This window comes from Ptychodera flava, chromosome 12 (genome assembly GCF_041260155.1).
Source record: "Ptychodera flava strain L36383 chromosome 12, AS_Pfla_20210202, whole genome shotgun sequence".
In the NCBI taxonomy this organism is placed as follows: domain Eukaryota; kingdom Metazoa; phylum Hemichordata; class Enteropneusta; family Ptychoderidae; genus Ptychodera; species Ptychodera flava.
The window spans coordinates 1,313,175-1,326,916 of record NC_091939.1 but is presented as its reverse complement, the minus strand read 5'-3'; the positions used below and the strand labels follow the sequence as shown (position 1 = coordinate 1,326,916).

General features: G+C 36.4%; 1 protein-coding gene across 1 annotated transcript; it reads left to right on the top strand.

Moving 5' to 3' along the window:
- Positions 1-1,756: 1,756 nt before the first annotated feature.
- LOC139144661 (endoglucanase E-4-like) lies at positions 1,757-12,802 on the top strand. The gene is made up of 10 exons (XM_070715376.1): positions 1,757-2,078; positions 2,433-2,609; positions 2,961-3,145; positions 3,886-4,054; positions 4,483-4,579; positions 4,956-5,115; positions 8,108-8,252; positions 8,953-9,118; positions 11,428-11,612; positions 12,577-12,802. Exons 1-10 carry the CDS (start codon positions 1,853-1,855, stop codon positions 12,609-12,611), a joined length of 1,545 nt encoding a protein of 514 aa, XP_070571477.1. The 5' UTR covers positions 1,757-1,852; the 3' UTR covers positions 12,612-12,802.
- The last annotated feature ends 940 nt before the right edge of the window (positions 12,803-13,742 follow it).

The window sequence follows — 13,742 nt, the reverse complement described above, 5'->3', positions numbered from 1 at the left end:
TTTTTTTCAACTGACAACGCAATGTGACGATACAATGCCTCAAAATTCTGTTCAGTTTTCACGATTTTCACACATTAAGTAGATGTTCTACCGGTCCTAAAAACTATTTATCGTAAAGAACTGTTAACCAGGAAATGATATATAATTAGTGTTTAACAGTTCTAGCGTGATTATTTCGTCAGGTGGATACAAAAACAGAACCAGGTTTATGAGTGCAAAGAAGCGATATTGTGTAATGCACATGCATGAAGTTTGGCCAGTTTGTATCTATTTTTTGTTTTCCGCATACTAATAAAGTACCATGAACAAGGATACAATAAAAGAGAAGAAAAGGTGTAAAATATTCCCAGTAGGCAATATTTGTATTTTATAAATATCAAAAAGGTTTCAATTTAATTACATATATTAGCTCTTAATGCAATGACCATTGTTAATTTCTCTTGCCACACAACGGTCGTTTACATGTACTATCTTTCAAAGAACTCAAGAAGTTAATTAAATTCTTCATTTAAAAAAGATTGATCACGTTGTCCTGGTTACCGATATCAGAAGAGCTGATTTCTTATACCCAGACTCTTCGCCCACGCCAAAGGTACATGTTGTTCCGTGGGCAAGCAATGCCGTGCTACGCATTGTGGGTAATAAATGCACTCAAGAAATGTTCTTACTCGAGTCTCAGACAGCATCCACCTACAAGTCACAAGACTTACGTCGTAAACGCGGTTACAATTGAAGCTGAATCCTCTAAGATTCCCAGATTGTATACAGAACAATTAAAAAACAACGGTGATAACTATTAAAGCGTTACGTGGCATTATATCTGAGGCAAACATCAAAACATTGAGGATCATATGTATGTAGTTTGCACGTTTGGTTTGTGATTTCTTCAGTTAGTTGTAATACGCAGAGTCACGCAATTTAGCTGCCGCATCATATCGTAATTCTTTAACATCGTTAGACTTATCTCTCTCAATGTCTCTGATGTTATTGTAGTTTGAGAGCCATATTACGTGAAAATTCATCGTCAACCACTAAAAGATCGGCCGAAATTCTTTTTGGCAGCAACCATATTCAAAAGAATAAGTAATCATTGGGTTTTCGGTTTCAAAAGGTTTTGTCGTTCAGAATTGTTCCCATCTTTGCTTTGCCGATTATTTTTCTTTTTGGTTCCTGCTGATATTCAACTTTTCTTGAATGATCAATTTTATCGCCACTCGTCTGGACAACTAACGATAACACTACGTAATACTGTCGGTATAAATCCAGCAGGTAATCATGCGTGAAGCATTGTAATTTTTAATACAAGTATGATTTAGTGTTTCGCACCAGGACACGTACTGTCGTTTGTGATAATTGGCCATAAAATATCGCGGACCGTTTCCTAGACGAGTCTATAGTTGTGGAATTGTGGTTGATTAACACCGTGCCTTCATTCATCGCATGCTGGAATAAAATTTCATGCTGGTTTACAGTGATATGATATGTAGGCCTAAATTATAGTAAAGACTGAAAAATGAAATGTTAAAGATTCTTTTAATAGAAACGAAAGAAATGCCAAAGTAATAACGTTTAATAGGGGGCGTCAAAGTAATAAATTAAAAGAACAGATTTCCTAGATTGAATCTGGTCAAAAAAGAAGAAAGACATGACATTGTCTTACCTGGCTAGAAATAGTAATTGATAGCCATGTGATGTTTTTATTGAAAGCCTTGTAACATTTGAAGTGTATATAAAGGTAAGTGAAGCTATGGGAATATTAGTCGTTAAGACTGGCTCACGCTTGTTACACTGATAGACACATCGTAACAAGCAGGTAGGGTGCTCGGAAGACGTACTTTCTACATCGATCAAGATGAACGCATTGCTCACTATCGTCTTTCTTGTTCTGGTGTTTGGGATGTGCTCCGATGTGACAGCAAATCCATCGACAGAGAGAGCCGTCGATGACGACGTAGCGATGTACATCGGCGAGTACGATCCTCCACCGATGCCGGCACCACCCTCCGAGGAAGACGACGACGACGACGACGAAGACGATGAGTATGATGAGAGAAGCGAAAGAGAGGCTCACAAATTCAGTATGTTATATTTTTTATTTTTTTCTAAATTTTTAGCTCAAACTTAAATACACAAAGTTGTCCGTAGTATCTTTTCTCAAGCGTTCAGGTTGTGAGGTTACACAATTTGAAATGTGCGCAAACAAAGTGGTCGCTTTTAGCAAGCTTATTTAATTTCGCTAGATTGTGAGACTTAAAAGCTGAAAAAGCGTCACAGCGTTATTTGTGGGCTCTCGATGTGGACTTTCACCGTTGATGAAATTCTGGAATAGGTAAAAGCCGCACAAAGTTATAGTAAATAGAAAAATTCGGTTGAAAACCCAAAACGGAATTTTATTTTGCTTGTCATTTCATACAATGCCCATTCCACTACAGTTCGCCAAGTCACATCCACATACGACTACGACGAAGTTCTTGCAAAGTCAATTAAGTTTTATGAAGCACAACGAGCTGGACCGTTACCTTCTAACAATCGCATATCCTTCCGAGGTGATTCGGCAGTTAACGACTCTGGTTTTAACGGAGAAGATTTAACAGGAGGATACTACGATGGTAGGTAACGATTTATTAATAGCTAACCAAACATTATCGAATGCTATAGTGCCTGGCAGAATGTGTAACATTTTGAATGTGTAGGGTTTGAGGAATTAGTGGAGATAACAAAATGATCAGAACATATGTCACACAATGGGGAAATTAATATACATTATTCACACGATCACACAGGTTTTACAAATTCGTCAAAAGACCATAGTAAAAGAATTGAAAGCAGACGAGAATATGAAAGAAAATATTTTAGTGCCCCGGTCCTCATTAAAACATATTTCAATGGATGAAACTGTACTTGTAGTTACCTGAACCATTGTGTCATATCCAGTTCGCCGTGTTATTTTCATTGGACAGCTGGTGATCACGTTAAGTTTGGACTTCCAATGGCCTTCACTTCGACGGTTCTCGCATGGGGCCTGATAGAATTCAAAGATGCCTATGAAGCTGCTGGACAATTGAGCTACATGTATGAAACCATTAAATGGGCAACTGATTACTTCATCAAGGCCCATGTCTCACCGACAGGGTTTTATTCACAGGTATGTAAAGAGTGTTCGAGCTAGTATAAGATGTGCGAGATGGTAGCTTTTGTATAGTTATGAATGCACTAAATTACACGCAAAACTAAAGGACTTTTAGACACTTCTTCACATGTGACGATTGCAGATAAAGAACCACCTTTGCCTTGTGCACACAAAAAGACGGTAAAAAGATCATACATACATACATACATACATACATACATACATACATACATACATACATACATGCATGCATGCATGCATGCATACATACATACATACATACATACATACATACATACATATATAGATGCATACATACATACACATACATACATACATACATACATACATACATACATACATACATACATACATACATACATACATACATACATACATACATACATACATACATACATACATACATACATACATACATACATACATACATACATACATACATACATACATACATACATAGATACATACATACATACAGATATATACATACATACATACATACATACATACATACATACATACATACATACATACATACATACATACATACATACATACATACATACATACATAGCATGCGACTACAGTAAAGTGCTTGAAATGCCTATATTGTTTTACGAACACAACGAGCTTGAGAGTAACCAGCCGATAGTGCGTAAACACTAACGAATACTGTGTATCTTTCCATTTTTATCGCTTTTGCTTTGTTTTTTAATATCACTCATTATGTCCAGGTGGGAGAGGGGAACATTGATCATAAATACTGGGGACCACCAGAAAGTATGAAGATGTCACGTCCTCCAGTTCTGGTCGATGGTATTTCTATGAATGGTTCTGACGTTGTCGGTGAAACAGCTGCTGCCATGGCCGCCGCCTCCATCGCATTTGATGGAGTTACAGAGTGTAAGATAATTTCCATATCATATTCGTAACGTCTTATTAACTTATCACTAAACAATTAGTGGGGTAATTATAGGTCTATTCGTCTTTTATCAGTGTCTTTTTGAAGATTTGCGAAAATACTTCGAAGAATAAACCTGGATAGTCAAAAACTACTAAAATCGAAACCAGCTTACCCTGACAGCAAAACAAACAAAGATCACTATGACAAAATCTATGCACACTGAGTGTAGACGTGTTTATAACGGACGAACACGTCAACTTTTATGCGAGGTATCGGAAACAAGTCAATGTATGTCGATTGTGTTTCTCTGAAGATATTATTAAAAACAAAGTGACTTGGAGGAATACGTGTAGTATGATTTTATCACAGAAGTATAGATAGGAGAATTAATATACACATATCAATATTTATTGCTTTATTCTTTTAGACGGAAGCTATTCAGCTATTCTTCTGGAGCACGCAAAACAACTTTTTGATTTTGCTTACAAGTATCAAGGGAAGTACGAGGCGGGTGGATACTACAAGTAAGCTTAAGTATGGCAATTTAAGAAAGAACCCGAAATGTTCAAGTTCAAGGTCTTTTCGATGCGCGCAATCAATTAATTTTACACAGTCGATTTAATGAACTTAGCCATGTACATGTATTCGTGAATAGACTGAATCGAAAATAAACAAATTGAGTGAGATTCTATCAAAAGGTTCAAAATGTCAGTCTTTTCCATCTTCGTAATTACAATGACGGATTAATATTGCTGAATCTTGAGACGTAAAGCGCTAGGACTTCTACTACTGCGTAAGCCAGAGAATTCAATTGCCTAACTAAACGGAATTAATCAGATACTTTCGAAGATATTATTCTTTTTGCAATGGCAATAATGTAGACATTTGGGTTAATTACAGGTCATTTAAATACGGCGATGAGTTATGTTGGGCAGCTGCCTGGCTTTACAAAGCAACTGGTGAAAATGAATACTTGACTACATCTGAAACTTTGTACGACCGCCATTGCAAAGCACGAGGTTGGGCCTTCGGATGGGGAAACAAAAATGCAGGCGCTCAGGTAAGCTTGGTGCACTGTTCTGATGCGAAATGGAGGGATGGCAATAGTTACAGTCAGGAGGCAAACAAACAATACATATTATTTCGTTATTCAGAAGTTTCGCAGTGTAAGATTTTGATTAGTTCCACATGGAAACTAAGAGTGACTAACAATCTATGAATCTATTTATCACTCTGTCAATCAGTAAATCAATACAACTATCTATCTATCTACTATCTATCTATCTAACTATCTATCTGTCTGTCTGTCTGTCCGTCTGTCTCTGTCTGTCTGTCTGTCTGTCTATCTATCTATCTATCTATCTATCTATCTATCTATCTATCTATCTCGATCTATCTCTCAATTATCTACCTACCTATCTATATGTACCAATCTACCCGTCTATCTATCTATCTATCTATCTATCTATCTATCTATCTATCTATCTATCTATCTATCTATCTCTCAATTATCTACCTACCTATCTATATGTACCAATCTACCCGTCTATCTATCTATCTGTGACATTTACAATGTATATAAATGAATGTAAAATGGTAGAAATTAAAGAAAATTGTCCCTTTAGTCGTTTACTGTAGAAACTTGTGTTTACGTCACTGTGCACTGACGTTATAGTTCGTCGTAATTGTTTGTTTATATTCCGAGGTTTCAGACATACATAGTTGTTTACAGCCTATTGTCATGATAATATTCAACGGTATTGGTCCTCTTCAGCATTACTGAACTAACCATGCTCTTGTGACTACCTGTCTGTGTTCATGTATCCTTAACTCTTCTGTCTTTTAGTGTTGTTTGTGTCACTCTCCAGTATTCAAGTAGTCTTAATCTACCTGTCCACGTTTCTGTCTCTGTTCCTCTGTATCCATCCATCCATCCATCCATCCATCCATCCATCCATCCATCCATCCATCTATCTATCTATCTATCTATCTATCTATCTATCTATCTATCTATCTATCTATCTATCATCTATAACCTTAAGTGTGATCGAGCCACTAAATTTTTTACCAAAATTTCCATTATTTTTCTGTAACACTAAGACTTATATGTGAGGATGAGATTACGACAAAAATGAATATGTCAGCAGATAAATTTGGCAGCTAGAAGGATTTGAAATACACCCACTTTATCCCATTCGAATGACAGAAATTATGAATCTCCCGTAAGCGTTGCTCCAACCGATATATTAACTTTCAGTTCCTTTCTTGAAATTTGTTTTATGAAACTTGTTTTATTAACATGTGAACCTATTGAATTATAAATGAAAGTTTTAGCTATTTTTCCGCCGGAAATGTGCATAAGAATTTAAATTATCACTTCTCAGGCCTTCTAAAACAACAGATAAAGCTGTTGCGAACTTAAAAGTAATGACAACACCTTATCCACACTTTGAAGAATTATTTAGATTTCCAATCCAACAATTTTGTATATTTTCAGATAAATTATTGTTCAGATATTGCACATTCTATGCATCAAACAAAACTAAGGGATAACGAGCCTTTTTACAATGCTACATCGCTCAACATCGCCCCTCTCCATGTGTGAAATGTAAAAACTCACGATTTGATGAGAAATATGTCCTTTTCAAATTATTTTGTTGGTATTTGTAAATAATTTGTACATATATCGACGTTCAAATATTTAAAACTTACAATATAATGATCATTCAATCATCACTTTCGAAACACCTGACATCACTTCTTAGTCTTTTGGCCAGAGGTCCATACATCTTTCTTTCATGAATTGACTTTATTTGTGTACCGTCTATTTACTGTCTGTTCTGTGCTGTTTTGTGTCTATGTTTACAACTATTGTCTCTCGAATTGTGACCTACTGTCATTGGATTATGGATTGGTATGATTGCGATTAATTTTTTTTATTCATGCTAAAAGCTCTAACAATAAGTTATATGAAGATAGGTTGCCATCAAAACCACGGGGTAATTTTTACAGTGAGCAAGGTCCCGTACTGTGGACGCGCGCATCGTAGAGTAAGCGTTCTATTGCTTACAGCTATGCTGACGTAGCAAGTGACTCGATCACCCTTAATAGCAAGTATGAATGAATGTAAAACAGTAGAAACACAATAAATTGTCACTTTTATCATTTACTTACAAGTTATGCCAGTCTGTCAGTCTCAGAGTCTGTCTGTATGCCTGTCTGTCTGTCTACCATCCTTTCTGCCACAGAGTAACATACACAGAGTGGCAACACTTGCATGCCTTTTGTTCCATGGTCGTCTCTGTAGACTATTGGCTTTTCATATTAAAATGAGCTTAAAAGGTGTTAAACTTTTTGGAGGCTTTGTTTGTGGTTGATAATTACACGAGATTATGCGAATTATACGACGAGATGGCATCGTACTACCAGTCGCGTAGCAACCATAGTTACTTTGTGAGCTCTCAGGCCAGAAATACTGCTTCACGCCGATCAAAACATAACACGCCAGCAGATTCATAAACATGTCCTTTCTTGACGCACGTGTAAAAGACGGTATGACTGACCGTAAACCATTGAGTAAAACCAGACAGTATCGATAAAAGACTTTCAAATTTGGTTCAAACACACTCATTATATATTCATAAAAATATGAGAGGAATTTTTAAAACGGTAAAACCCACTTTCCTGAAGCTCAAAACACTCCTGTTTTCGCCAGCACATCAATTCCGATCAGCACCACACGACAACAACAAAACAAGCTTTGTCGAACATACTTTCGCTTAACAATTGGTGAAAATCCGAAAATTACCGAAGGGTGCATTGTCGGCACTCTTCGGAAAAGAGAGCCAAGAGCTTCGTGAGGCGAGGCAAACATGGATTGCTTACGTAACCGCTTCACGCCTTAAACAATAGCTGTTGCCACTCTGTCAATGTTATTACTCTGTGTTTCTGCTTACCGGTATTAGAGCATCCTCTTTTATTAGACACCAAACTGGTTGTAGCCCATATACCTTAGTATAGAATCATGTCTTAGACAATGTATTCTCTTGTAGATGCTTCTGTACCAACTGACCGGAAATAATAAATACAAGAATAAGATCAATCAATTTGTGACCAAGTGGATGCCTGGACACAGATTACACTATACTCCACTTGGTCTGGTGTATCGTAACTCATGGGGGCCACTCCGTTACGCCGGTAAGGAGTAATACTAAATCTAGAATACACACAGGCGTAAATCGGTGCAAAAGTTGCAGAAATTGTCATCCATTGTATCCACCTCGAAGGCTCAACTAGGAAGGACAAGAATTCAATCTTACAAAGTCATTTTTCGTTATGTTATTTAAAGAAAGATGCTATGTATATTATTGTCCTTATGTATTTTGAAGTGGTCAAGGTTGTCAAATAGGAATTCAATTCCTCCGTAACCTTGACATACCGTTACTTTAATGACATTACATCCGGTAAACACCCGAAAATGTGTCGTGTACAAAGAGAATGAGAACAGACTCCTCAGGGCGGAAAGTCCTAGCACATTTCGTCCATCAAATTTATGTAGCCAATTCCTGATATAATTAAAATGATATCAAAATGTGAATACTTCATCATTTTTATCCGAATCCATCTGCTCCTTCTGCATGCCAGATCTTCCCTTTTTGCACTCATTACTCTTGTCCATTACTCTTGTAGTTATCATATAATTTTGACTAAGACATTTACAAAGAAGCATCATCATCCTTAACATTTAATCTATGCCACTGTGATCTGTGGGTTCTGTTCAGTATCATGTACTTCGCAGTAAACTCAGCTATGTTTTCGAAGTACTACTAGATAATCTTCGTAATTCAAATCTCATATATCATTTCGGTCATTCGTGACGTCATCTATAATCTTTCAGCTGGAACTGCCATGATTGCTCTCATCGCTGCTGACAATGGTATCAATACCGACAATTTCATTGAATGGGCCAAAGGTCAAATCCACTACATGCTTGGTGACGCTGGTAGGAGTTTCGTCGTCGGATTTGGACACAACCCTCCGGTACGACCACATCATAGAGCAAGGTAATCGTTATCTTCAAATGATATCAGCATTTTATTTCTGTTCAGAGCAATTCACAATGACAATTTGCAATCAGGGTAGCAATGGAAAAGTACAGTGATATAAATTTTCAACAAGTTTAAAGTCCCTCAAATCGGACCACTGAGAAAGTTAATCAGTCTTTTCGTATATGAACGTATAACTCATTTTAAACAAGTCAAATTAGGGTAGTGTCTTTTATTTATTTATTTATTTAATTAATTTTATTTATTTAATCTCGAACCAACAGGTTGCCCCAATAACAGGTTCGTTTGAAAATAAAATATAATACAAAAAGGAAAAATATGTAACAGTTACAACGAAAACAAATAGACAGGAGAATTCACATAAGAAAAAACCTAAAAACAGCAATAAAGCGAAAGATACACAGACAGATAAAAGTAATTATTCAGAAAAAAGGATCTTACATAATCCATTACGAAAATTACTGAAGTTATTAAAAATATCTAAATTTTGCCTGTTACAGATAGAATAAAATATGTCTGAGATCGTGATAAAAATGAGTGTTTCAAGATATTCGTACGTGCTGATACTGGTCTAAAAAGAACAGCACGACGCAATGTAAAAGCAGGAACGTTAAATGAATCTGTGCAAGAACATCTGGTACACTATAAACTGAGTGAAGGATTTTGTAAAGAAAAATAGTGTCTAAAAATTGTCGCCTGTTCTCCAATGTGGGAAGGCGAAATTCATACATAGGTTACTATACAGAGCCCTTGAGTAAGCCATCGATGAACGGAGACAAAGATACTTGATAAATTTTATTTGGACTCTTTCTAATTTCTTTATCAAATATAATTGATGAGGGGACCAGATGGGTGAGCAGTATTCAACGTGGCTTCTGACGTAGGAGACATACAATGTTTTTAAAACTTTGATGCTATTAAAATATTTACAAGAACGCTTGATAAATCCAAGCATTTTAAAAGCCTTTGAAACAACATGGTTAATGTGCATACTCCAGTTAAGTTTACTTGTTAAAAATACACCAAGGTAGGAGTCAAGTCATTCTTACTGATTTTAGCTTCTTTGTTTTATGTTTTATGGTATGTTATGTTTTACAATTATTGTGTTGTTTTGGGTGTTTAGTGTTAAGAACTACATTTAAAATTTATCTATAGGAATAGTACGGTTTCCTGAATCTGAATATTCAAGGTATTTTTCCACGTATTAATGCCATTTTCCCGATCTTCTCCAAGAAGCATGAAAAAATGTCACCACTTTGTTCTGTAAAGAAATCCGGTACGGGTATGAGGGGCTTTATCGTTGTTGACGACTTATTTAATCATGTGATATTAAATCAGTTCTGCATTTAATAATGACATTGCATGCAAAACAAATGAGGTGTATAATGAGTAGGGCAATCTTTGACAACGCTGTGTAGTTTTCAACATGTTTTGGTAATTAGACGAAAACTACTCTTTACATTAATTCGTCCGCATTTTAAACGTATTTGGCACGTTAATATTTAACTGTGAGCAGATGATATACTACATCAATGAGTAACATAGGCAGAGTAGCAACACTTGCATGCCTTTTGTTCATGGTCGTCTCGGTAGACTATTGGTTTTTCATATTGAATTGAGCTCCAAAGGTGTTAAACTTTTTGGAGGCTTTGTTTGTGGTTGATGATTACACGAGATTATGCGAAAAATACGACGAGATGGCATCGTACTGCCAGTCGCGTAGCAACCATAGTTACTTTGTGAGCTCTCAGGCCAGAAACACTGCTTCACGCCAATCAAAACATAACACGCCAGCAGTTTCATAAACATGTCCTTCCTTGACGCACGTGTAAAAGAGGGTACGACTGACCGTAAACCATTGAGTAAAACCAGACAGTATCGATAAAAGACTTTCAAATTTGGTTCAAACACACTCATTATATATTCATAAAAATATGAGAGGAATTTTTAAAACGGTAAAACTCGTTTTCCTGAAGCTCAAAACACTCCCGTTTTCGCAAGCACGTCAATTCTGCTCAGCACCACACGACAACAACAACACAAACTTTGCCGAACATACTTTCGCTTAACAATTGGCGAAAATCCGAAAACTACCGAAGGATTCATGGTCGGCACTCTTCGGAAAAGAGAGACTAGAGCAACCTGAGGCGAGGCGAACATGGATGGGTTACGTAACCGCTTCACGCCTTAAACCGTTGCCACTCTATCTATCTTTCTCTATGACTACATCAATGAGAAGCGAAATGAAAAAGCATGACATTCTAAATTAATATCATTCAAGATAACGAATCTTTTCACCCATACAGCTCATGCAACTGCATACTGACTGGAAGTCGAGCTTTGAAGTCTCCGCACGACAACCCAAATGTCCTCGTCGGAGCTCTCGTCGGAGGTCCCAGTAGCGACGATAGTTACACCGACAACAGACAAGATTATATGTCTAACGAAGTAGCGTGCGATTACAACGCTGCCTTCCAGTCATCCGTTGCAGGTAAGCAGGTAGTCTTCGGACACTGAACGATCTGTGAACCTGCAGGAACCGCTTTATGAGTAAGGTCTTTAATTTTCACATTGATAAGTCATAATTTTGCTGGATTCCATAATCAAAATCACCGCCAATGACCGCCAAAATTTTAATGACGTCAAACATGATGCCATTGTTTGACATGCCCATACCATGAATGTTCGTACACTATGTCATTTACACAATATGTGACAATACTGAGAAAATGTCGTTATTCAAAAATTTTACCATGATGTATGTGAAAGTCTACATGACTTGTTTAATTGATGCGGTCTCCATATGATACGACCGTATCTGTAATTTTAGTTTTTCTCTCTGTTTTTTATGTTTGTGTTTTTGCGGATATTACAAGAGACTAATGGTCAAAACCTTTGGCTCTATCTGCCATTAGACTACTGTTGCCATTCATGTCAAAAAATATCGAGGGCTGCTGTGACAAGCTCCGAAAATTACTTCTTGAATGCGTAATGAGTTAGTACACAGAATAGAAGTGACTTGGTGAAATAAATAAAAAAGGAGATAAGACTCTTATAATAATGTTCAGAGTTATAGTTTTGAAACGATTGACAGTGACGTCATTACACTTGGCTTGAGTAATTAATGGGGCGTATTCAAAGATGTATACATCTATCTAACCACATGTTTTATTATCTAATTTATGCTTTGAAATCAGTTGATAAGATTTGTTTTCTCATCTTCTTTATCCTGAATATTCCCCAACATTAATAGTGAACCTAGTCCCTTCAATGTTTAAGCTGTCAGTTAATCTTATTGTGGTTTCCACGGTAAAGAAACCATAAAACGTAACATTTACATTGAAGAACACTTAGTATTTACATCAAATCTCTAATGCATTCTATTCATGTTGAGTTTTGTCAATGTATCTCCCTCATATGTAAATTATTTCATTCCTTTTTTATTTTATCCTTAGCTCTGCGTCACTTCCAATTGCAAGGCCGAAAGTAATTGGGAAGGATAATAGGACCCAGAAGACACATCAAACTACAACGGATATTTACTAGTCTACAGAACTCGTACAACAGAAGCTAATGCTTGGATTTCCGTGATATTCATTATTCTGATATTAGCAGCTGTAGCTGTATAGCACTGGAACCTAAAACTACAATGTACCAATAAATTGATTGATTGCAATTAAATGTAGGAAGTCACGTCATCTATTACTGTATGGTGGGCTGCACAAGTACTTGCTTTAGTCTATCTTCCAGACTGAGTCATTATTGTCGGTCAAACTTACAGATCGTGTAATCCCAATGTCAAGGATAAAGGTTGAGTTATGGGGTAATGAAAAATAGAACTTTGGTTCATTTATTTTTCTGAAAATGAATCCGTCTTTTCTCAGAGCAATCAATTGTCTTTTTTGCTGTTACAATGTCTTGAATGAATTATCCAAACTCTTGTTAATACACGGAAAAGTACTTCTTCTTTGGGTTATAGTAAAAAATATATTTCTTATGTTCTGTCCGAGTTGCACATGAGTCAATAATTATCTTAATCTGTCATGACGACTAGGGTATCGAAGTGCCTCGAACAACACACTTGAAATTCGAAGTCGCGTGTTTCGACTTTCGCTGGCAAAGCTGAAAACCATCCAAGCTTGGATACACGTTCAAAACACTGGTGGCGCTCTTGTCTGAAGGATTACGCTGATCCTGTCAATAAAGAATTAATGGGAGAAATTTGGTCGAGCCACCGTAGACACTTGCTGCCAGTGCCGTTAAAAGCTACAATGACGTTATCAATTATTGTTTTGGTTGATAAATTAGTAATACGAAGGACATATCGCCAAAGTATTATTTTGCTATATATATTCTCTCCTTATTAAGCACATTAATGTACATGTCTGAAAAAATGGTGTAACACATTTACTTGTTTCGAGTATTGAGTTAGATGGTAGAAGTTTTGAGATCACTGAGCAATATTTTGTATAAGTTGTAAGCTGTCCATCATCTGATGTTGCGGTGAACAGAATGAGTAGTTTTACGAAATAATTATAAACTTGTTTCTAAACATATGCACATTATGCAAACGTTTACGATCGTTTGCACAAATAAAAGTCATCCTTGGGATTTTACAAAG